General features: G+C 40.9%; 3 protein-coding genes across 8 annotated transcripts in view; 2 read left to right on the top strand and 1 right to left on the bottom strand.

The window, feature by feature from the left end:
* The first annotated feature begins 2635 nt into the window (after window positions 1-2635).
* On the top strand, window positions 2636-12083 carry mfsd8 (major facilitator superfamily domain containing 8). Of its 5 annotated transcripts, none has more exons than XM_080874078.1 (12): window positions 2636-2762; window positions 4488-4570; window positions 4767-4810; window positions 5776-6016; window positions 6125-6238; window positions 6327-6471; window positions 9739-9797; window positions 10050-10158; window positions 10591-10725; window positions 10805-10908; window positions 11052-11278; window positions 11351-12083. In XM_080874078.1, exons 1-12 carry the CDS (start codon window positions 2737-2739, stop codon window positions 11555-11557), a joined length of 1494 nt encoding a protein of 497 aa, XP_080730204.1. In that variant the 5' UTR covers window positions 2636-2736; the 3' UTR covers window positions 11558-12083. The 5 variants fall into 5 exon arrangements, with proteins under 5 accessions (XP_080730204.1, XP_080730202.1, XP_080730206.1 ...); XM_080874076.1 differs by lacking the exon at window positions 2636-2762 and adding an exon at window positions 2814-4071 and having other exon boundaries at window positions 4485-4570; XM_080874077.1 differs by lacking the exon at window positions 2636-2762 and adding an exon at window positions 3189-4071.
* A 1035-nt stretch (window positions 12084-13118) lies between these two features.
* LOC308400836 (uncharacterized protein) lies at window positions 13119-22636 on the top strand. 2 transcript variants are annotated; one of them, XM_080888836.1, is made up of 19 exons: window positions 13138-13297; window positions 13458-13480; window positions 14234-14446; window positions 14543-14609; window positions 14701-14888; window positions 14969-15049; window positions 15137-15205; window positions 15286-15453; window positions 15651-15818; window positions 16347-16410; window positions 16513-16603; window positions 16684-16825; window positions 17700-17804; window positions 18025-18124; window positions 18287-18539; window positions 20410-20484; window positions 20606-20708; window positions 21283-21398; window positions 21779-22636. In XM_080888836.1, the coding sequence occupies exons 3-18, from the start codon at window positions 14441-14443 to the stop codon at window positions 21388-21390; spliced, it is 1788 nt and encodes a 595-aa protein (XP_080744962.1). In that variant the 5' UTR covers window positions 13138-13297; window positions 13458-13480; window positions 14234-14440; the 3' UTR covers window positions 21391-21398; window positions 21779-22636. The 2 variants fall into 2 exon arrangements, with proteins under 2 accessions (XP_080744961.1, XP_080744962.1); XM_080888835.1 differs by lacking the exon at window positions 14234-14446 and having other exon boundaries at window positions 13119-13297.
* Window positions 22055-24490, bottom strand: part of LOC308400958 (zeta-sarcoglycan-like) — a 58549-nt gene continuing 56113 nt past the window's right edge. The window contains exon 9 of the transcript XR_013972455.1: window positions 22055-23512. The gene's annotated coding sequence lies outside the window, so the exon portion shown is untranslated. The remainder of the gene's footprint in view (window positions 23513-24490) is intronic.

Below are 24490 nucleotides of genomic sequence, written 5' to 3'. Positions count from 1 at the left end.
GCTCTGGAAAAAAAAAAAGAAGTGCAGTATCAGCACAAAAATAATGTTTATATTCAACAACTTAAAAAACAATAACAACACATTGTAGAATGGACCCTTTTATACTTAAAGCTGAACATAAATTGACACCCAGACTGGAAAGCAGTGCAAATAAATGCAACCATGGCTTCATGACACTCATATTTTATCAAGACGGAAGCTGTTTCTATCACATTTAACCTGAGACTGAATTTTGTCTAATTTCTACACACAGCTTAACACAAGTATAAAAAACTTCTTTTTCATAGTTCCTGTTTTTTTAACCACGAAACGGTTTCGTCTGCAACACTGCTTTTTCCAAAGAAAGACTTGAGTCTATCCATTGAACGGTCAGATTTAATAATGACAACGCACAGACCTCTGAGCTGCATATATCGGCTGTAAAGCTTAATGTAGGAATGCTTTAAAAACATTCAGAGATGAACTCACGCACTTGCTTCACATTTCTGGGATAGGTTGCTCGGAGATTAAATGCCGGTTTGGCAGCATGTAGCGAGGCTCCAAATGCTTTCAGTGTGAAGCAACTCCAGACTGCTGACAGGTCTTGCAAAACCAGCGATATAGGATCGATACATTGTTTCTATCCTCTGTTCGGTATGTAGCCCTCTGAATTTTGTCAGATATTTATTTATTTATTTATTTATTTGAAATGAAAAAATAAAAATGTCTGAACGTTTCGTCTGTTTTATTTATAAAAGTCCCAGTTTCAAAATTAATGAAAAGCTGAAAGGTGTTTTGTTGTGTTAACTAATTATTGTGGAAAATAAAACTCACAGTGATTTAGTGGTGATTAAAATGAAAAATCAGAGTTTGCAAATTGATCATTCATCTCATAAGTTATTATGACACACGGATCTCCCCTACATAAGCTGGTGTTTATTAGCTAAAAATATCAGTATTGTAATGATATCGGCAATGATAGACCACTCAAGCTAGGGGCGTAATTTCCCGGGGGGTTATGCCCCCCCCCCCAATAATTAGTTTCAGGTATTACCAGCAAATTAGTTGCATGTTTAATCATCTGGAAATTTACCCAAATATATTTATTTATTTATTTAGACAGAGATCTTGACACCCCCAATGTTCAGCACAAAGTTACGCCGATGACTGAAACTTATCACAATATGAGAAAAAGAAGTACAGTTCCAGCATTATGTACTAGATTTTCCATGAGATAGAGAAACTGCTATAGTAAATGGAAAAAACTTTCAGTTTGAATCTGACTGTTAAATTTTAAGAAACAAATGTGTAAAATTACAGGAAAAGATTCTGATCAGTCCCCAGACGGTCCTCTAATTATAAAAGAGAAAGTTTGTGTTAATTAGCCAAAAAATGTATTTTTTGCAAAAAAATAAAAATAAAATTTTTTTTAAACTAAAAACAGACGTCAGTAGTTAAAAACTGTTTTGTTGTTTATTACTTAATTACTGCGGTGTAATATTTATTGGCACTGGGGAGGTTTTTATAAGCTAACTCTGTTAGCAAGATAATGACATTCATCATTGATATTTAAATCAGTTTTGATGACACATCATGATGTACAGTATTTATTCTCTAAAGTAAAAACAGAAAAATTTAAAAAATGACAATAACAGACACCCAACTGTATATAAGGTGGTAACGAGGTGATGTACGGGTTGGAGACAGTGACACTGACAAAACGACTAAAGGTGGCAGAGCAGACGATGCAATGACTTTAGCTGTGTAACAGGAGGTCCTTGTGGAGAAACAGAGAAAGACCAGAGGAGGTGTGTGGATGTAGTGAGGAAGAAAAGACACCTTTGACTAAAACCAAGAAATTTTTTAAAAACATTTGTCCTGCACACACTCAAAACACTGTTCTAAATAAGAGTTATTTTATACAAATTTAAATAATTTGCTTAGCATTATTTAATTAATAAGCTACGAGTTCAAAGGTTTTGCAATAGGCTGTTAGAATTGAGTTATTGCACTTGAATTCTGTAAAATATATAGCATAGTCCCATTGTGGACAGATGATGAACACTGTTGCTGCATGTGAGAGGATGTTAATAAGGCTTAACTGTAAAAATGACAAGGAAAGACCACTGGGACAGTTTATGTGGGTTCAAATCCAAAGACAAAGTGGAAACATAACCTGTATTGATCTTGAGACTGTGCACTAGATGTTTGGCAAATGTATATCACCCAATAACTCACTGTACACATTTCTTTGCACACCGTACTCTATGTCAGTGTATTTGAACTGCCTTGTTCTGTGTTTATGTTTTTATATGTAATTCAGTAAACCTTTAAATTATAAGAAAAACACACCCATTCTTTTTAGAGGTTCATAAAATGCGATTGAAACATGTTTAGATGAAGTAAGTTGAGCTCTTGGAATATTTTAATCCTTCACAATTTTGTCATTTTATTTCAACACTATTCAATAACTTTTAGCCCAATACTACTTGGTCACTTAAATACTACATGTTGTCTTCATATTACATAATGTTCAACAAAGTCTAGAGTCTGGTTACCATATAAAGTGAATGGATCTACAACAACTACCGTCCTCCTATTTTTATCCTGGTTGCAGGGGGGCTGGGGCCTAATCCTGAAGTGATAGGTTACACCCCAGACAGCTCACCATTCTATCACAGAGACAAACAACCATTTGTGCCAGATGGTGGATTTGAACGAGGACCTTCTTACTGGGAGACAGCAGCACTAACCATCATGCCACCAATCCAGGCTTATCAAAAGTAGGAAAGCTATGATTTCAAGGCTTGATGCAGAATTTTCTTTACATTTTTGTCCTTGACAGGTTAAACCACAATAAATAGCAATAGCATACACGTGGTGTGTCTAGTTGTCTGCCTCTTATAACTCCAGTGATTTTCCTGCAATTTGAAATCTCATGTGATTTAATACTTTAATAGTGCCACGAGTAGATTAAAAGGTGATCTGTCATAACCCTTGATCTACCTTAATACTCAGGTCACTCACACATGAACTATATTCAGACCAAGTCCTCTGCACTATTTTCAAGCATGTTGCATCCTGTTCACTAATGTGTGTCCTTCTATTGTTTTGTATATATTCCTCTTGTTTTGTACATATTTCTCCTGTTTGTTATTTATTTATGCCGTCTTGATATTTATATTTTATTCCTGTAGAATTTTGTTGTACATGTACAATTACAATAAAGGACTATTTTATTCTATTCTATTCTACTCTAATTTTTCACATATAAAAGTCAATAATTGTGCTCAGATTCTTCTACATTAAAGCTGAACTAGTTGCCCTTTAAATAACTTTTGTATCAGCCCCGCACTATAACTGCATCCACCAATCGCAGCACGGCGTCCTTCTCGCCGATCCAATCAAGTGACCCTCGGACTGTGTTTGGGTGGTTTGCTAGTTTTCACGTGAGCGCGGTTCGTCAAGGTGCGCGCTAACAGTCGAGTAAACACGGATGTTATTCGAAATTAGCGTCTAAAACACTGCGCAGCCTGTGCAACAACAAAGGAAAGACACCTCAGAGTGTTTAATGTTTATATAAATAATTTCATGTTAAGTTTTTGATAAGATATGATAAGCGTACTGAAGAAAAAACTCGGCAGAACACAGTTTATTTGGGACTCAATTTGCCTTATTTTGAAAGAATTTACCGGAAGCCGATGCTTAAATAATGGGTGCCTTGCGTGTTAGAGCTGTCACTGATATCATAGTCCAGCTTTGCGTGTTTTTATGTGGCGTACTGTGCTTTGTTCTTGGTAAAACGACCGTTTATCATGGTTTGCGGTATCAGTTAGACTCGTGCATATGACTTAAGGGGCCAAATGTTTCTCCCTAACGTTAGCTAGCTAGCTACCCGGAGCTTTATGGGAGAGGTGAAAGTTAGCAAGTGTCGTTCACTGACCCTCGACTACATGGCGACCTAAAAGTACTGTTTTGCTTTTTCAAAGTCCACGGGTGGAGTCATAATATCGCAGAGTTAGTGTTTTGTTAAAAGATGTCTCAACCTGAACCCGACAGCACCACCCCGCTGCTCAGGGATGAGAGGAGCAGGTAAGTCCAGATAGCCGCCTCCCTAAATAAAAACAACGAGAGGAAGCTTGAGTATGAATACACTGTTACCCAACAGGTTGTAGAAGCACTGGATTTACTGGCCTTGTGTTGTGTCTGTTTTGCCGTATGTAAGCAACAGAGCTAAGCTACAAAGCAACTTAACATAGGTAGACTTTATTTACAGTCGCTAAATAAAACACGCAACTGCAGTCAGAGATGGTAGGTGCAGCAGCTTTATTCACCTTTATTCTTTAACCCAGTTTTTCTTCATCATACTGTGTTCTCGCTCCTATAAAAAGGAGACGCTGACCTGTCACTTGGCCATATATCTTGCTGGCTCGTACATTACTCGTATAGGTTACATTGTCTTGCTGGTATGTCATCCTTTATGGATAATCTGTACTCCATGTCAGCAGCGATGACTCGCAGGATGATGACTACAGAAGTCGGTGGAGGTCCATCAGAGTCATGTACTTCACTATGTTCCTCAGTAGTGTAGGTGAGGACACGGGAATATAACACTTTTATCACGTTCAAAGTAATGATCTCAGCACTGTTACAGGAAAAACTGTGGTTTCTGACCTGTGATGCCATTTGAAGAGACATGAAATAACTTCAGTCACTTCTAGCCTAAAAACATGTTGAGCATCTTCAACAGCTTGTGTGTCATTAATGTGATCTGTGCTCTCTCTCAGGTTTCACTATTGTCATCACATCACTTTGGCCCTATTTGCAAAAGGTAAGTAAGTATGACACGGTGTCTTTTGGGCTGAAGATTGTTGCCTGATTCAACTGATGTCAATAATACAAACTAAGCTCCGTGGTTTGTTTTTGCTACTTAAATGCAGTCTTGGGTGTTTAAAGAGGAAGTGAAAGATGCAAAGAGGATTGTTGGGGATTTAATTTAGGATATAGTGCCCTGCTCTTTGCCCTGGTCAAATGACTGAAAGATTAAGCACTTGTAAGCAGGGTTCCTATACGGGTGCTGGAGAATACTTGAATTTATGTAGTGTTTTCAAGGTTTACAAAGGTGCTTGGATTTTTAATTGAGTGCTTTAAACTGCTTTGAATGTAACTGCAGTCTGTTCAAGTATATAATGAACAGACTGCAGTTACATGACCCATGATGTGTTTTAATAGGATGATCCACTGTTTTCTGTTAGCCTGTCATGCCTGCCGCTGAGTTCATTTATCTCCTTGAACTTCTGCTGTTTTTTTTTTTTGTTTTTTTTTGCTTGTTCCATTGTGTTTATTTCAACTTCTGTCTTGCTTAAGTTGCAGTATACTTCAGTTGCACCACATGTTGTGCTTTTGAAGCTACGCTTCAGCAGTATATGTTCATGTATGTCACTTCAGTGTCCTAAAACTGGATTCCAAGTATATTTGAAAACCTGAAATGCTGTTACCTTTCTACATACACTTGTATGCAATGAAGAGGTGAAATAATGTGTATAAGCCCCCCTTATGGTTAGACAATGTGTAGGACCCTGCATGTTCTGATTTTACTGTTACACTGAGACATTTTAGCCAGAACACGGTGGTCTACCAGTGAACTTTCCTCCCACTTCATGCAGCTTGGAAGCCGGTGGAATTATTGCCTAAACATGTATTCAGTTTAATATGTGGTGGCTTTGATCAACAGTGGGGTTTGATGTTGTACTAGGTTTCCTATGAGGTCTAATGTGGAGCATTCATTTCTTACAGACTGATGACAGCACTGATGCCAGCTTCCTGGGATGGGTGGTTGCAGCATACAGCATCGGACAGATGGTGGCCTCACCCATTTTTGGCTGGTGGTCCAATCATCGGCCACGCAGGGAACCACTGGTGTGTTCCATCTCCATTAACTTGGCAGCCAACATCTACTATGCCTACGCGTACCTGCCGAAGACCTATAACAAGTATCACATCCTCATGTCCAGAGTCTTTGTGGGCTTTGGAGCAGGTGATCATTTAAATATAGACTTAAAAGTTTGATATAATTTCCTTAGTAAGCAAATTGATCTGTTTCCTTTATGATGATCCATGACACGTTTCAGTCTTTCCATGTCAGGTAACGTAGCTGTGGTGAGGTCCTATGTTGCTGGAGCAACATCACTGAACGAGAGGACTGGTGCCATGGCTAACATGAGTGCCTGCCAGGCCCTCGGTTTCATCCTCGGGCCAGGTAAGTTTGACAACAGGGAGCAAAGCTGTGAGTTTGCTGAAGGAAAAATCAGTTTTAATGTTTGTTTATTTTTCTGTGTACATGTCAGCCCTGCAGGCATGTCTGTCCTTCATTGGAGAGGAAGGTGTCACACTGGACTTCATAGCGCTGAAGCTCAACATGTACACCACCCCAGCGTTACTGGCTGCAGTGTTCGGCCTCATCAACATCCTGCTCGTCGTTATTCTGCTGAGGTGACTGAACAAATTCTTGATGTGACTTCTTGTTTGTTTATAGTTTTGCCATAAACTTGATCTCTGTACTGTAGTAAATCTGTCTTCATCCCTCAACTGGGCCTTTTTTTTTTCTTTTTTCTTTCTTTGTTTTTTGAGGCACTACCTAAATGAACTTTAGCGGTCAGCAGGGTCAAAGATTTAAATCAGGACTGTTTGAGAGTTTAGTATTATTGATCTGTCAGTTTATGTATAATTAATGTTTTTAAAGATAAGAGATAAGATAGAACTTTATTAATCCCTCGGGTGGGTTCCTCTGGGAAATTCGATTTCCAAAAAAGCACAGCAACGACAGAAGTTACAGAGTTATACACACACACATATATATATATATATAAATACAGAGACAATATAAATAAAATATACGAAGGGGATAAATAGAATAAATAGGAATAAAAATAAAAATACAAGTGAATTGCACATTTCAAGTATTGAGTCTATTGCACTGTTGACTATTTACAAAAGTATTGCACAAAAGGTATTGCACAGTGAGGTGAAGAGGCACTACAGCTTAGTTGTTCCCCCCTCCTTTGTCCTCCTGTTTCCCCTCCCTCTCCCCTCCAGAGAGGAGTTAAACAGTCTGATGGCGTGTGGGACAAAGGAGTTTTTAAGTCTGTTAGTTCTTGTCTTGGGGAGAAGCAACCTGTCACTGAACAGACTCTTCTGGTTGTTAATGGCCGTGTGCAGAGGATGCCCAGCATTGTCCATAATGTCCATCAGTTTCTTTAATGTCCTTTTCTCTGCCACTGTCACCAGAGTGTCCAGCTTCATGCCGACCACAGAGCCAGCCCTCCTGATCAGTTTCTCCAGCCTGGATGAGTCCTTCTTTGCTGTGCTGCTCCCCCAGCACACCACAGCATAGTAAAGTACTCCAGCAACCACTGACTGGTAAAACATCCTCAGGAGCTTCCTGCAGATGTTAAAAGACCTCAGCCTCCTGAGGAAGTACAGTCGGCTTTGGGCTTTTTTATACAGGTGCTCTGTGTTGCATGACCAGTCCAGTTTATTGTCCACCCACAGCCCGAGGTACTTGTACTTGTTGACCACCTCCACCTCCTCCCCCTCTATCTGAACCGGCAGTGGACCTGCTCTAGACCTCCCGAAGTCCACAACCAGTTCCTTAGTCTTTGAGGTGTTGAGTTGCAGGTGGTTTGTGTGACTCCATGCGACAAAGTTCCTCACCAGACTTCTGTACTCCTCTTCCTGATCATCCCAGATACACCCCATGATAGCTGTGTCGTCTGCAAACTTCTGAATGTGGCATAATTCAGAGTTGTAGCAGAAGTCAGAGGTGTACAGGGTGAAGAGAAGAGGGGACAGCACAGTTCCCTGTGGTGCTCCTGTGCTGCTGACCACTGTGTCAGACGTGATGTCCTTCAGCCTGACGTACTGTGGTCTGTCGGTGAGGTAGTCGGAGATCCAAGCCACCAGGCAGGGGTCCACCTCCATCCTGTTCAGTTTTTCTTGAAGCATACAGGGCCGGATGGTATTAAAGGCACTGGAAAAGTCAAGAAACAGGATCCTGACCGTGCCTTTTCCCCCATCCAGGTGTGAGTGGGCTCTGTGTAGGAGGTACAGGATGGCATCCTCCACTCCGACACCCGCCTTGTATGCAAACTGTAGTGGGTCCTGGGCATGTTGTACCTGTGGTCGGAGGAGGTTGAGGAAGAGCCGCTCTAGAGTCTTCATAAGATGTGACGTCAGTGCCACCGGTCGGAAGTCATTCAGCTCATTGGGCCGGTTCTTTTTGGGGACCGGGACGATGCAGGATGTCTTCCATAGGGCGGGCACTCTCCCCAGTCGCAGACTGAGGTTGAAGACTCGTTGTAGTGGCTCCCCAAGTTCAGCAGCACACGCCTTTAGCATCCTAGGACACACCTTGTCTGGGCCTGCTGCCTTTCTGGGGCGAAGCTTCCTCAGTTGTCTCCTGACCTGATCCACTGTGACACTGGGAGATGTTTGGGAAGAGGGGAGGGGGGGAGATGTCTTGCTGCTGAGAGAGGGATTGGAGGAGGGGGGTGTCATGGTGTCAGGAAGGGGGGGAAGCGAGGGAGGCAGGAGAGTGGGGAGAGGACTCTGTAGTGAAGGTGAGGGTGAGGGTGGGGGGGTTGTGGGCTGGTCAAACCTGTTGAAGAAGTTGTTGAGTTCGTTTGCCTTCTCCACAGTCCCCCCCACTGTGCTTTTCTTGGTGTTGTGGCCTGTGATGGTTTTCACACCATTCCAGACCTCCCTCATATTGTTCCTCTCCAACTTCTGCTCCACCTTCCTCCTGTAGGTGTCCTTTGCTTCCCTCAGGCAGCGTTTCACCTTCCGCTGTGCTGCCTTCATCTCCTCCTTCACTTTGCTCCTGAAAGCCGCCTTCTTCATGTTGAGGACAGCTTTGACTTCCTTTGCCGTATAAATGTGAAGGTTCACAATTCTTTCGAATTCTGTCTTAAAGCACTATTTGTGCTTTTGGTTTTTATTGAACATACTGAAAAAATGATCCAAGTTTCTCTTCATAACCTAAAAAACATAAGTTGAGATCAGGTGACTTGAATTTGAAGAACATCTGATTTTGCTGATTTGAGAAACTCATATTGCTTTTGCAGTTTGCTTTGGGTCATTATCTGTTTACACAGTCTGATCAGGAGCGTTTGGTTGAATCCGAGCAGAGAGTGCAGCCCTGTTGCTTCCATCAGCAGTCACAAAACACCACTGACAGTCATACATGTCTATGCCATAATATTAGCCCCTCCATGTTAGACAGATGATGTGGTATGCTTCAGATCATGAGCTATTTCTCTCCTGCTCCATACCTTTCTCTTCCCATCATTTTGATACAAGTTAATAAAAGTTAATCTTGGGTTTATCTGACCAAACATTTTTTTTTACAGAGCTGTGCTCTTTTAGATGTTTGCTGGCAAAGTCTAGTCTGGCCTTCAAGTGGTTGCTTGCACCTTTTAAATCCTCCATATTTACATTCATGAAGGTGATTGTAGACCTTGACAATGATACTCCTGCATCCTGAAATATTTTTGACTTGTCTTTAACGTGTGAAGTTGTTTTTCCTTAACCATTTTTTTTTTTTTTTTTTTTTTTTTTTGAAGGGAAAAAAAAAAAGGATCGGTCTTCAGTAGGATAGTTCTGGAAAATTTCAGTATTTGACTGTTTATTTCGTTATTTTACATGGACTAAAAAATACTGTGGATATACCCTTTAACTAAAATGTTTGATTCTTTCCATCAGAGAGCATCACGTTGATGAAGATGGAAGGCACATTCAATCTATCAACTACACATCAGAAGGTGTATCTATTTTTCTTTAGCATTTACTGTATGCCAAGGAAAGACCACTTGCTGAAGTCAATTTACAGAAAAAATGAAAACTATTTGGACTAAAACATTTATTTATTTTTAAGTCATTTAACATACAGAGTGACATAAAGCAGTACTGCACTGAGTCTGAATGGCTAATGTTAAAGGAATCATACATTTTGAATATGGAAATAAATGAGTCATGTTTTACAGTTTCTGATGGAAGATACATTTGTTTTCTAGAGAGAGTTGATATTTCAGAAGAAACTGTTGAAAGCATCGATCAGGTGGCTGTCATGACATCCAACATCCTGTTCTTCATCATCATGTTCATCTTTGCCATCTTTGAGACGTATGTATTTCTTCAAAGACGTCAGACTCACAGATGGTACATAAAAGCTGGTTCCAAGTAGGGCTGGGTATCGCCACTGATTTCTATTAGTTATTCAATTTTGATTGATGAGGTCCCGGTTTGATTTCATTTTGACTCAGTCAGAAATATTGTGATAATGATCATTTACAAGTACATGTGAGACTTCATCAGAGGTGTAAGCATCACAGCAGATAACTTTGTGTCAAAGTAACTGAGGATAAAACAGAAAAATATAAAGGAGATCATTTTATACATTATCTCTGCGATTGACAAGCTTCCTGGTTTCAAAACGCAAGCATGGTGACAGTTCTCAGCCAGAGCTATGCCTGTCTTTTATATCCAGTCTAGGCAGTCTTTCTCTCTCTTTAAAACCTCTTTTGTACTCTGTTGTGATTCTGTGTTTTTCTTCAGAATTACCACGCCCCTATCTATGGACATGTTTGCCTGGACAAGGAAAGAAGCTGTGCTGTACAACGGGATCATTCTCTGCTGCATCGGATTTGTATCAATCTTGGTGTTTCTGGCTGTAAAAGTGGCTGCTCTTAGGTATCACCCCTCTCACTGCACATATAAATTACATCAAAAAAAGAATCTCCTTTCCTGAATTTCGTTAATTTCCTTCCAGATTCGGAGATCGGCCTGTGTTGTTAATCGGCTTGGTCATTATTTTCTGTGGCTTCTTTATTCTTCTTCCATGGGGAAACCATTATCCTAAAATCCAGTGGGCAGGTATTGATCGGTTGAATTAAGTAGTCAGATTAGTTTCCAGTTGTTGCCATTTTGACTCTTGACAGCTCAGTGTGTAGTTGTTACATCTTTCCAAGCATCTGTTTAGATTTAAACTAATTTCTACCCTCCTCTTTCACAAACAGACATAAAAAACAACTCCTTTGTGACTCAGATGCCTGACCTCATGCTAGCCCCGAACAGTACTGTGGAGCCAACGGGGTGTCCCATCGAACAAACCTGGTGCCAGTATACTCCTGCTATACACATAGCTCAGTTCTTCTCAGCGGACTTCCTCATTGGAGTGGGATACCCAGCCTGCAATGTGATGTCCTACACACTGTATTCCAAAATCCTTGGACCCAAACCTCAGGTAAATACTAACATGTGTGATGCTTTAAAATAATTTTGAACGCGCCCATATACTTCTCAAATGTTTCACCAGGGTGTGTACATGGGCTGGCTGACGGCGTCGGGCAGCGGGGCACGGACACTCGGCCCGGTCTTCGTCTCCCATGTCTACACCCACCTGGGACCTCGCTGGACCTTCAGCCTCATCTGCGGCATGGTGGCAGGAGCCATCATCCTCCTCATCTCGGCCTACCGCAGACTCATTGCCTTTTCTGTTCGCCATGGAAGGATTGTAGAGTAGCATTGATGGAAACCGATCGCCGTTTGTTATACTTGCTTTCAGCACATAAGTCCTGGCCATCATGACATTCTGTCGCTGCCACTTTGAAAAGTGGGGACGGATAAACTTTTAAAAGTTTGTAACTCAGGGTTTTGACTTTTTAACTCTTGCAAAGACAGTTTTTTTTTCATAACATGATCGAAGACCGCTGCTTCATGATTTATAAAGGAGCTAAAACTGCAGTGAACGCGCCGCTCACTTGTTGGGAAAGAAAACATGACAGAAGTGTGTCTTTGAGTGATGAACATAATTACACATGCATTACATCATAGAACATTACATTTGACAATTTTAACATTTCCTGCTAAACTCTTTTTCTTAATGGAAAAAAATACTGATATTATTTTTCCTTCTGTTAATGGCTTAACCTGTAGTTGTTTAAAACTGCGGGTTTTTGTCTATTGGAAAATATTCAGAAATGTCTGGGTGGGTGCGGGTGTGTATGGTAACAATAAACTGATTAATAAATAAACTGTTTAAGATTTTATCTAACCCTGTGCTGGCAGTATTTAATGTGTATATCTTATGATGAGGTGGGCTTCTTTATATCAGACAATGTATTATGTGTAGCCTAACATTGTTGCTCCTCAGAGAAGGCTTAAGCAGCTGTGCACTTTAAATTGTTAAAGAAAAAACATAACAAAAAAAAAAACATGAGAAGAGGCAGGAAGTGTTCCCTCTCTTTAAAGAAAAAATAACACTGCAGACCTCTTCGGGCAATCGGATGGATGACTCTGCATTTGGTTGCCAGGAGAACGATACTTTCTGACTAATAAAGTTTTGTGGTGGGGGGATTATGGCGTGAGTTTGTTTTTCATTCAAAGTGAAAGGAACTCTTAAAGCTTCAGCATACTGACATCTTGGACGTCCCCAACTTTGTGGAAACAGTTTGAGGATGGACCCTTCTGTTCTAGCATGACTGAACACCAGTGGACAAAGTAAGGTCCATAAAGACAGTGAGTTTGGTGTGGAAAAACTTGACTGGCCTGCACAAAGTCTTGACCTCAACCAGAGAACACTGTTAGCATGAAAAAACAGGAGACCTTCTCATGTAAACCCTACTTTGCACTTTTGGAAGAATGGTTTAAAAAAAAAAATCCTAAACACACTCCTGAACCTTGGAGAAAGCCTCTCCATGAGATCTGGAAGCTGTAAAAGCTGTGGATCAACATCATATTAAACCTAAAGATGGCCGCTGAAGTTCATATGCGTGTGAAGGCAGACGAACCAATGCTTTTGCCAATCCAGTGTCTACGGTGCGTACTTGGCTATATTGTTATAATGACATAACATTTACAACACAGTCTAATGCTGTTAATTCCTACCAAATTCCATACCAAAGTAGGCTTTGCAGAGCTAGCAGACACATCTGCAGGTTCAAGGACTGAAACAGACCCACTACATTTACATTTTTATTGCAAATAAACAACAAAAGGTCATCCATGTGTCCGGGAAGGGGGCAGGAAGACGGCGCGCATGCGTTCAATAAAAGCCAAGTCCCGCCCGTCCGCTCGTGTGCGTTCACGCGATGTTGAAAGTGATCGAGAGGGAGCGCGCCAGTATGTTGGCAGCAAAAGTTAGAGGCTGCTAACATTAGCATTAGTAATGAAACTTAGGGTGAAATTAACTGCGTCGTGAGAGTGTGTAAAGCCGTGACAGGACTTATATTAGTAAACATGGAGATTTATAGAGAAGAGGAGGGTAAGAAAGCGCTTTTTGTGTCTTTTAAAAAGTTGTTGGCTAACGTGGCTACGAAGCTAGCTCGCTTGTAGGAGTCATGTTTGTGTAGAGAGGAGCCAAAGCCTGGTTATTGAACCGACTGTATTTATATTGCTCTTTGTTCTTTTGTTTGCTTTTGCAGAGATTCCGGATCCTCATATGTTCGTAAGTATGCTCTCTTCCTTAAAGTTTACGCGCGCGTTAGCTTACGCTTTGTGGAAAAGCTCCCCGCGTGTTGGCTCTTACTTCGTGGGGGGAGTTTATGGGTCTGGGGACCGGATGGGTAAGGTGTTAAGATCATCAATGGGTTCCTCGCAGGTTGGCCGTAAAAGCAGCACAGTCTAATTTGCTGAATGGAAACATGTAAACACTGCGCCGTGTCACTTCCTGTACATATCCTGTATTCAGAGAAACGCTGTACGTGCACAGCTGCTTCTTACGGAAATCTAAACACAGTTTTACCAGTGAGCAGGATGTCTGTGAAATGGTTTAGAAAACAGTGATATTAGTAATCCGTCTACAAGGAATTACAAACCACGCTTTGCTTTTTTGCGTGACAGTGAGGCGGATATTTGAGGTAATAATCTCGTATTGTACGTGCAAAGTGGTCTTAATTGGACATTTCTGCTCCGAATATAATATATTGACTCCATAACAAATCCTAAACCAGTCCGTGGATTATTCTAAGGAAAAGTGCCGTCTTCGTATCTGTTGGGTTAGTGACATTTCTTCATTAAGTGGCATGTTGTTGCCCCACCAACCTTCTATTTGCATTTGTGCTCAACATTACAGCTCTTATAGTGATTCTTCTATAAGTCTGACTAAAATAAACGATAGTATTCAGTATGAGAATATGCTCCACATCCCCAAATTAGATGCAGGCTGCTTTGTTGTTGCATTCACGTGTATTTATTATAGTGCAAGACCAGAGAAAGGGGCTTGCCTGCTGATCCAGTGACTCAGAGCTTCTGGATAAAGGAAAGTGAAACTCTTGGACATGGTGCTTTTCAGTGCCAGCATTCTTACTGGAGCTCAGAGGCATGCTGAGTAGTGGCAGTGGTGCAGTTTTTCAGCAGCTGTGGGAATACTCCACACTTATCATACTGGGATCCAGATGTAGGTGGAATGTGGGTAAGAATTCAAGGCTGGAGAGGCTGCGAGCGAGGACTGTACGTGACTGTTTGTGAATACTTTTCAAATCTCTTTGTCTCTCTCCCTCCTGTTTAGAGAACTGTTTTAGGGATGTTTGAAGGACGTCCTCATATGCAAAGAATAATAAGATGTGGCCTTCTTGGTAAGGAGATATTGTGCAACATGTCTGCTGTGCACATTTGAGTGTGTCGGTCTTTATTTGTGTGACTGTATGAAACTTGTTGTTCCTACAGGTATTGACTACGATGACGATCTAGACGACCCAGGCAATGATGATTATGTTACCGGTAGTTGGAGTCATGATTTCCATGGATACCCTGCAAACCGCCTGAGGTCATCCAGCGCTGTATATCAGCCTGTATACCCTTCAGCCCGTAATTCTTCTTGCCCGTCCCCTTTAAGATTTCAGACAAAGGAGCACGTAAGTGTTTAGTTTTACCGTTTTCTTTTTGATGTGAAGTTGTGCTGCAGACTCTAAATGATTCAAATCTGCTTCTTTAGGATGCTGAGAGAAAAGCCAGATTATTAGAAGAATCTAAAAAAATGAAAGACAAAGCTGAGAAGAAGCGGCTTAAGAAACGGGTAAATCCTGCTTTCTTGAATATGAAGTGATTGGTAATAAATGTCAGCCCGTGTGAGTAATGTTCACTGCGTGTGTTTGTTGATCAGAAACAGAAGGAAAGGAAACGTCTCGAGAAGCTGGAGAAGGACAAGCTGAACCCTGAAAAAAACGAGGAGGTGATGATTGTTTTATGCAACACGTTTCGAAAAAAGAAACGGTCCTCTTATTTCACAAACTTGTCTTCTGTGCTTTACAGGGAAAAGATGATGCAGAGGAGGGTGAAGCTGTTAATGATGAACACAGAGCCAATAACAATACTAGTGTTAAACCGCAGGCCTCAGCCAAAGATACAGACAGCAGTGACAGTAGCGACGTTTCCAGTGATGAAGACGGCAACTCCAAGAACGACTCAGGCGACTCAGAGGTAGCACTTTTAAGAGTGGATATCATTCTCAAAATGAACCACTGATTGATGCCTGATGGTGTAAAGTGCCATTAACCTGATACTGTTCTTTTAATCCAATTTACTGAATACAGGAAAAGATGATCGCATAAGATTTGGCTGTAAATTATATCACTTTCTGTTCATCAATTACATTTTTTTTCTCGTCTCTTTTTAAGGAACTTGATATGACGAGTAGTTTTGTGAGAAAAGCTGCTCTTATAGCCATGCATAAACTGGAGCAGAAGCCCAAACTGGAGAAGAAGGAGAAAAGGAAGATGCCAGAAAAAGAAGAATACAAAACAGTCCCCGAAAAATCACATGAAGAACGGGAGGCTGCAAAGAAGGTGAAGAAGCTCGCATACAGATCAGATTGATGCAGTGTTTCCTCCATACGAGTGAGTTAAGTAGGAGATGGAAACTACGCTTTTCCTCCTTCTTACTTGTGTGTGTTTGTACCCGTTTAGACGTCTTTGTTGGGACCAAAAATTGGAATTTTACTATATTTGTGTGGACCAACAGTCACATGTGAGGACAGAAGTGCCTCTCCTCACGGGTTTGAAGGAAGTTTTGAGACTCAAAATGTGGTTTTAGTGTCAGGGCTACATTTAGGTTATGGTTAGGTTTAGGCTAAGGGTTAGGTAAGCATTATGTCAATTAGATGTCCTCACTAAGATGTCAAAACGAAAGTGTGTTGGTGTGTGAAACTCACCGCAGAGAAATGAAATGTGTGCACATCTGTTAGTTAAACATCTTAGATAAAACAGCAGTGATGAAGGAAACGCTGGAGAATGACCACAAAGCTGTAAAACCTGCTGTATTGTGTCTTTTGGTGCACGTTAAAGGTTGAAACTCTGTTCTTGCTGTCTACGCAGGACTCTGCTGCGTCCAGCGTTCCCTCCTTTGAAGACCATGTAAAAATAAGCACAGAGCTTGCCGGTAAGTTTCGTCATTATTCATTCACATAAATTCTCAGTGAGGTGATTTGACTTTTAAAGAATACGTAAAATAAATATTTATCTTCCTTTTTTTTTCCCCTAGTCATTGGAAATAAGCATGCGAGTGCTGGAGACTTTAATATGGCTGTGAAGTATTTCACAGATGCAATTAAGCACAACCCTAAAGAGTTTAAGTAAGAACATCTCACTTTAAGTAACAGCAGTGATTTCACTTGCACCACTAGCTTTAATGCCATCTTTGCATCTGTCGCAGGCTATTTGGAAATCGGTCCTTCTGTTTTGAGAAGTTGCAAGAATACGAGAAGGCGTTAATGGATGCAGAGTTGTCGCTTGGCATATGTCCAGGTTGGGATAAAGGCCTGTATAGGAAGGGAAGAGCTCTGGCTGGTCTAAAGGTAAAAATAAAGCTTTTATCTAATCTTAGCAACCCTCACATGTCATGTTTAATATGCTGTGTGTTTCTGATTTTAAGAGCAGACTCTTGTGCAACAGTGTCCTTTGTTACAAAGCACTCTTTAACCAAAGTAGCAACACATTTTTCCAACCAATGAGAAACATTATAAAGGGACATACATTTGAGTGCTGGTCACAGGGAAGTTAGCTTAGTCTTAACTTGTTGATGCAGCTGCAGTCGGCTGTGTAGCGGCACATACTGGATGTGACCCGTCAGCGGTTGTAATGTTTACAGTTCAGGTTACAGCGACTTTGACAATGTCGCCTTGTTTGCAGCATCACTGCAGTTGTTGCACAGGTTCACATTATTTTCCCCTAAGACCAACTCGGCTCAGTTCAACTCAGTTTTCAGGGTTTTCCATTACGTAGTAATACCTGGAACCAGGAACTTTTTTTCCTACTCGGTCGGGGTTCCAAGTGAGCTGAGTCAATCTGAGAATGTGACCTGAAGAGATCGCGTGCCACTGATTGGCCAGTCAGTCACGTCACTTGATGAGTCATGAGAGCGCCAGTTCTGAAACCTGTCAATGAGGGAAATGGCTCCACAAAGTCCGTTTAAAAAGCCGTGTACTATCGCCTCACATACAGATGACATCAGCCGTGTTGCTATAACAACCCCACACACATTGAGGTGATCCTCAACTGTAACAGAGAGCAACTGAAACAGTCGAGTCGAGTAGATACTATTGAGAAAGAAGCATTAGACTTTTTCTGACTCAGTGTTCTGACAGCAATTAGGCCAATTAGTGAAGCAACAAATTGATCTGAACCCAGGTTTACTTTGAATTGAAGTTCTTGCTGTCCGTAATGTTTCAGAGGTATGAGGAAGCTGCCCTGGCCTTCACGGAAGTTCTCAAACTGGACAGTTCGTGTGCAGAAGCTGCGCAGGAGCTGATGCGTGTGCAGATAACACAGCTAATGGTATGTAGCAGCTGCGCTTAGTGGTGCAGTCACACTACATGCATGTAACTACATTGTGTACTTGAATCCAACCAGAAACAGTGCTAACATGTTCATAGTTGAGATGAGAAAAATGGCCTGCAGCTCGAGGTTTCAGCTGTGAGGGAAAGTTGGGAAAATGAAGACTGAGCCTTTTTTTTTTTGAATGTGCTTCTTACTGTGTGTTTCTGTTTTGCTTCAGGAGTTCGGTTTTACTCGAGAGCAGAGCTCAAATGCTTTAATAATTCATGGGACGGTTAAAAAAGCACTAGAAGTGCTGTCTAAGTTAAACGATCGACCAGGTGAGTTTCTCACTCCACGCAGTTGTGGAAATAAGTATTTTGTTCTTGTAGCCCACCTGTGTATTATCCACAGAGAGTATCACTTGTATATTAGGCTTAAACTGACGAAATGTGTTTAACTGTGTATTTTTATCCAGTTTAATTGCTGATCTTTGTGTGCAGGAGCTCTTCCGAACGGCTCTCTCCCACCTGTTCAAGTAGCAAATGTCACTGGAGTGTCTCCAATCCTTTCAGCCAACACAATCGCTGCACCTGCTGCCGCTGTGCGTCCTGCTCAGTCCAAGGATGCGCTGAAAAAAACACTTATGAACAAACCTTTGGGCGCAGTCCAGAATACATCTGCTGCTCAGAGTCAATCAAAGCCTATTCTTACTCAGCCCATGAAGGCCAGCAACGGCGTTAATCGACCATCACTGTGAGTACTGATTCACTCTCACCGCAGGGTGCTTACGTGGAAGGTTGAGATGTTGCATTTTTAACATGATAATGTTTATAGTGGACATTGAAGGATCTTTTGAAGTGATGGTGGGGGAAAAAAATCCAGACTGGACTCTTGGCTTAAAGTTCTCAAAATACATTAGTTTTGATTTCACAACAGATTAATTCTTGGAGTAAATGTAGTCTAATATAACTGCAGAAGTAACAATGTGGGATTGAGGTTGTACACCAGGAGCCCTTTAATTTCTCTGCTTACTGTTCCCGTGCGGCACCACTAATGAAGCGAGAGAACACCGTAAGCACGCCACTCACTCAGCTTGGATTTAGGGCTGCCACGATGAGTCGACTAGTCACGATTACGTCGACTATCAAAATCGTCAACGACTAATTTAATAGTCGACGCGTCGTTTGAAGCTTTGTAAGATCACAAAAGACGCAGGAATAAGTAGTAGGATTTAAGAGTGTAATAACGGACTGAAACAGAAGATGGCAGCACTGCATGTACAAGGATGCCAGCTGCCGTTAAACCCAGAAGAAGAAGAAGCTGTGTCCCAGAATTCATAGCTCAGTTTCCAACAATGGCGGCAGCTAGTTAGTTTTAATATTACTCTTATTATTCTTTCTGGGTCACAAAATAAACGTTTAACATATTTTCAGGCGAGAATGTAGCTGTGTAAACCTCAAATATCTGCTCAGTTTATCAAGACACCACATATTTTCAAAAGTGCTCCGACGTTTTCGGAGACGTCTGTTACCCACTAGCTCGATAGCTAGCCGGGAGCAAGGCTGACTGGAGTCCGTGAGAACACCGGACTCCCAGCTAATTGTTTTCAAACCCACCGCCGTCTTTCGCTACTCAGGTTAAACATATATAAGTCACTTAGATAACTTAATGTTATTGTTTGGCTTTTTTAGTATTTTATTTGTTCCTGAGTAAATCGGTTTGGCTGAGATTAAAGTTATAGTTTTTACACAGCTGAATAAACATCAAGCAGACAGCTGATTATCAGAAGTGTGAGACGCTGGAGAATATACTCCGGTGTCCTGTTATATTTTAGATAGCAAGGAGTTTATTAAACTTCACCGAAACAATCTGCAAATTTCATTAAAATTTAATAAACTATCATCTTGTCTTTATTTTTAGTTAGCACAGACCTTAAACACTTAAAGCTGTAAGCTAATGATAGTTATATAAGAGCAGATGTAGGCTGGTGCAATAAGCTGTAGTTTTACATCCAATGGACGTAAAACGTACAGCGACTAATCAGTACGTACGTGATCTGATTAGTCGACTAATCGCAAAAATAATCGGTGACTAGTCGACTATCAAAATTGTTTGTGGCAGCCCTACTTGGATTGAATCTATGCCTAAAAAACAAAAGCGGAGTTTGATATTTTAACTCAAAAATGGCCCTTTGTGTTACTATTGCTGATTTACTGGTTTCCAATTGGATAATAATGACCTCAAATGGCACAGCCTCAAACTTCATAACCACCACTTCATCCACAGCTAGTGTAAACAGGTGGATTGATTACATGATGCAGAAGCAGCGTGGGTATATGTGGCGAGACAGGAAGGTTAATATAAAAAAAAACAACAACTGATTCTCAATCGGTTTTTGTAATTGCAAAATTTAATTAGTCAACAGACAAGGTACTTTATTGGTATTCTTTCACCTTTAATTAGACGGTGTATCCCAGGAAATCATTAGAGCAGAAAGTCATTAGGCTTTTTTTTTTTTTAAACTGTTTACTATGCATATTATAAATTATTGTATAGCTATCCCCAAAACAGACCTTGTGCATAGGTCGTATATTGTTTTTTAAATGGTGTCTTCTTTCAACAGGGAGCTGTTTCCAGTTTGGGTGGGAAACCTGAATTTCCCAGTAACCGACTCCATGCTTGCAAACCTGTTTAACAAGTAAGAGCCTGTAGTGGAGTTCTAGGGTTTGTTATGTAATAAAAGTAAATAGCTCTGTAGTGTAGTGAGACACTTTTTATGGTAACTTTGTTTTGTTTTTTTACACACTCCTGTCCTGCAGGGTCGGGGTCGTCTATAGCGTCAAGGTTTTGACTGCCAAACGATGTGCCTTTGTTAACTATACAAAACAAGAACATTGTGATGAAGCAATCCGACGTTTTCATGTAAGTGCATCCTTTATTGTGGTACTGTGTTGTAATTCCATAGTACTGTTTGTGAAGTTGCAGAGAGGCAGTCGCTGTTGTAATTTGCAGGATGGCTGTCTGGCGGAAATCCAGGAAGCGGGGCCGCATTAGATTCTTTAATGTATCATTAAATTTTAACTCCCTGAGACACCGAAGCTACAAAAGCCCTTGAATTTATGAAAGGAGTTTTAATTTGTCATTTATCTATTCAACTAAATATGAATAATAAAAATTCAGACTGCAGGCAAAGAAGTGCATCAATCTCCAGGGTCAGAAATCTGCCCTGCTTCAAGCCCTGAATTTTGCATTTTAGGGGTTCGTCTTTATGTGTGCCCCCTTTCCTAATCTCCTTAGGCCAGTTTTTTTTCTACACTTGTGTCTGTCTAGTTTTTGTTTGAGTCGTCTGAAACTGTCTGGATCATGCTGTGAATGCGTTGTTGATGTGTAACTCTTATCACACGGTCACGCGTCTCTCTGTGATTTTGGTGAATACTTTGTCACGTGCCCAGGTTACTCCTCCACCCACTAAACTAGTATTGTGTTCACTCGTCAGGGCTTTGAGCTGAATCACAACAAGCTCGCTGTCAGGTATCCGGACAGGATTCCTGCAGGCTTGGGTATTTCCAGATCTGCCCTGAGAGCTGATGACCTGCCAGATTAGAACGTGAGGTGAGTCCTTTCATACCAGACTTCACAGCTCTGACTGTGCTGCCTCCTGCTCGCTCTACCCGGGCGGCTCTCTCACCTGAACCAAACAGAGTACTTTAAGTAGTGAGAGAGTGTCAGTGTCAGTCTGATTACTGGAAGTGTCCTGCTGAAAGCTACATAAGAAAAGGACACCTGGGGACACCATCTTGCCAGGATGAGACTTAATGTGTGAAAATGGGCCAAGAGTTTAAAGAAATAGTTCAAAACTTTATTCCCTGGCATAAAGGAGCAAGCTATTTAATTATCCAACACATAAATAGCAGGATTATAATGCGATTATGTGTTTAAACTGCTAAATTTAAGTGACTCATACCTCAAATGTAGTTTTGTTTTTATTGCAGGCATAACGAGAAAAGCCAAAGGACAGTACGTCCTTAGAAACCCATCCCCGACCACAGAGGGGACTACTGAATGAAGACCCAGCTGCTACTTGGCCTGAATGTTGTTTTCAATAAATACTTCTTGTCCAGTACAGACTAATCAACAGTATCTACAGGTTCTCCTGATGTAATAGCTTTATGTAAAATTACCTGGTAAGTTATGTCTGAAAATATCGTGTTATTGTAAGGTGATGAATCCAGATGTTAACAAACGCTTCATGTTGCCAAAATTTTCAGTCTGACAATTTACATGGAAGGGTTGGGTATGTATTTTAAATGTTAGTATTCAGAAAAAAACAGTATATAATTTACATATTTGTTTATTTAAAGTCTGCGGATTAGTCTAAGACTGCAGAGCAGGCTTACAGCTAAGCACACCAGTCTGTTTGAGTAAATAAGTAAATTTGAGTGTTAATTAAAAAGTTGTTCTGTGGACAATTTTTGAGTGATGCAAGTAACATTGGTCATCAAATACAGTATTACATAATTTCTTTTAAACATGTTAAGCAGCAGGAATCCCTAAAGTTTTATGTCGAAATACTTAAATAATATATAGAGCCTAAACATGTGGTCAGCCGGTTTTCCAAAATTATCTGTAGTCATTATGGTCATCCATAATTCTTATACGCTTAATACAGCTGTATAACACAAGCATTATGCGGTTTCAGTGCTCCTAGTTTATTTTTACCTGAAACGTGTCTTAAATGAAAAACCTCAAGGGTTGAAATGCCATTGCACATTTCTTTTTTAAAATATATAAGTCCTCAAATTGTGACGGTTGTTCTTAATCCAACAATTAAAGTTTCTTTATACTCTGGACTCCTGCATCATCCTTTTCTTTCTTTTTCTTTTTCTTTTTAAAGATATGAACTAACTTCATGGGGCATAGATGGACCTTTCTAGAGAAAGCTTGTAGTGGGGTGTCCTGTTACAGATGTGATTGAAAGTGTAGAAGTGGACCAGATCTGTGTGAATCAGGTCTTGATCTTGACATCACATTTACGGCTATTCCAGCTCCCCCCTACAGAAGGGCATTGTTTACACAAATCACACCATCTGCAATCCAAACAGGTGAAAATGAAACAGAAAAATATCTCGCTAAAAAGATTTCCTTACAGCGGGTACACACAAGAAAAACGGTGGAACACCAAAATCAGAGCAAAATGTCATTTTTCAAACTCATAAGTAGAGACAACTAAAGAGTCAAAGCAGTCTTCTTCCAGTTATTCCATACAGGGTTGTAGTTGTGCTGAAGACTGTTGCTGCTGTGAGGTGAGAGGTAGGCTACACCTGCATACTTTTGAACTTTGGGAGGAAGTCTTAAGTGTCATGAGAGACCAACCCAGACACGGGGAGAGCATGCAAACTCATCAGCCAGTGGATTCAAACCCAAGACCTTGCTGTGAGGCAACAGTGTTAACCACCATGGTGATGGGGCACCCACTCACCCTGTTGGCTCATGTCTTGAACTTTTGTCATAATCGGCCTTAAACTTTTGTTTTGCTGTGAAGTCACCTGACGCTTTGACCAACATGATCAGTTCATCCCTAAACATGAGTCAAAGTGCCAAAATTGTATGGAGCCCATTCCAGGAGATGCAGAAATCTTGGTAAATCAGAATACTGAAATCCACGTTTCTGCCCAGGGTGTATCCCACTTGTGGTAGCTGGGATAGGCCCCAGCCTGCCCATGACCCTGATGAGGATAAGTAAAAGAAAAGGGATGAAAACAATTACGTCTGGATTGAAGACTAATTTATATTTTTCTTGGAAACTGCGCTGGTGTGTGGACGTAGGTAAATGTCAAACTTGGAAAATGTGCACATAAGATGGAGCTCTTGATGAACATTTAGAGCAGGACTTACGTAATTAAATATATGTGATCAGTGCATATGTCTACAGTAAACTAAATCAAAAATAATTAGCTCTCAGTAAACTGTGGGAGTGGCTCTCGGGACATGTGCCCTTTGTGTTCAGGCAGTAATCCAGCTTTGAACAGGGAGCTGTAAATGTGAGACCTATATCAGCCAATAGATGGCAGCAAAATCAAGCGAATTAAAATGTGAGCCAGAAGTAAATGGTGTTCCAGCCTGGAAAAAAATCCTGACAAATTATATTTTATAAATTCACCCTTATGGCACATGGAGTTACAATCATGGACCACACACCTCCTTTGTAGCACCTGGAGCTACAGCAGCTTCAACATTTGCCACCATTAAACATGCTTTCTCCACTGGAAACATTAATACACACCCACTCTAATAAACACCACGGTTTTGTGTTACTGACTTTTCTTTGCAGCCTCAATTTTGAGTCATTTTGTTACGTGGGTGACTGCAGGTATAGTGCTCTACAAATCTATCGCATCGTGCTACGAGTGTGCTTAATATTTTACTCAAAGACAGGAGTGAAACAGAAAGCTTGGCAAGATGCGTTCAACCTGTGAATAGAGAGCCACGTGCACGAAGAAGACGAAGAAAAAAAGCTGGCATTTTAACAACATGGCATCTCATCAGCAAAAGCTCTGAACAGGTGTATGAATTGGACAGATCTGAACAGAAGCACAAAATCTGAACTTTTTCTGGCTCGGCACGCCAAACAATCAAGCCTCCCCCTCCCTTTGGGATCAGAAACAAATACCCACACTGAGCTTCTTAACTGATATGCATATGAA

This window comes from Rhamphochromis sp. 'chilingali' (assembly GCF_963969265.1).
Source record: "Rhamphochromis sp. 'chilingali' genome assembly, chromosome: 1".
Classification (NCBI taxonomy): domain Eukaryota; kingdom Metazoa; phylum Chordata; class Actinopteri; order Cichliformes; family Cichlidae; genus Rhamphochromis; species Rhamphochromis sp. 'chilingali'.
Note: the sequence above shows the minus strand (reverse complement) of the source record. Positions and strands in the feature narration are given on the sequence as shown.

Coding starts and splice junctions, on each gene's coding strand:
- mfsd8 (XM_080874076.1), top strand. CDS start 4,016: ATGTCTCAACCTGAACCCGACAGCACCACCCCGCTGCTCAGGGATGAG. Junction 4,811..5,775: donor TTTGGCCCTATTTGCAAAAG/GTAAGTAAGTAT, acceptor CATTTCTTACAG/ACTGATGACAGCACTGATGC. Junction 10,909..11,051: donor TCCTAAAATCCAGTGGGCAG/GTATTGATCGGT, acceptor TTTCACAAACAG/ACATAAAAAACAACTCCTTT.
- LOC308400836 (XM_080888835.1), top strand. CDS start 13,273: ATGGAGATTTATAGAGAAGAGGAGG. Junction 14,889..14,968: donor GATTTCAGACAAAGGAGCAC/GTAAGTGTTTAG, acceptor CTGCTTCTTTAG/GATGCTGAGAGAAAAGCCAG. Junction 16,604..16,683: donor CACAACCCTAAAGAGTTTAA/GTAAGAACATCT, acceptor CATCTGTCGCAG/GCTATTTGGAAATCGGTCCT.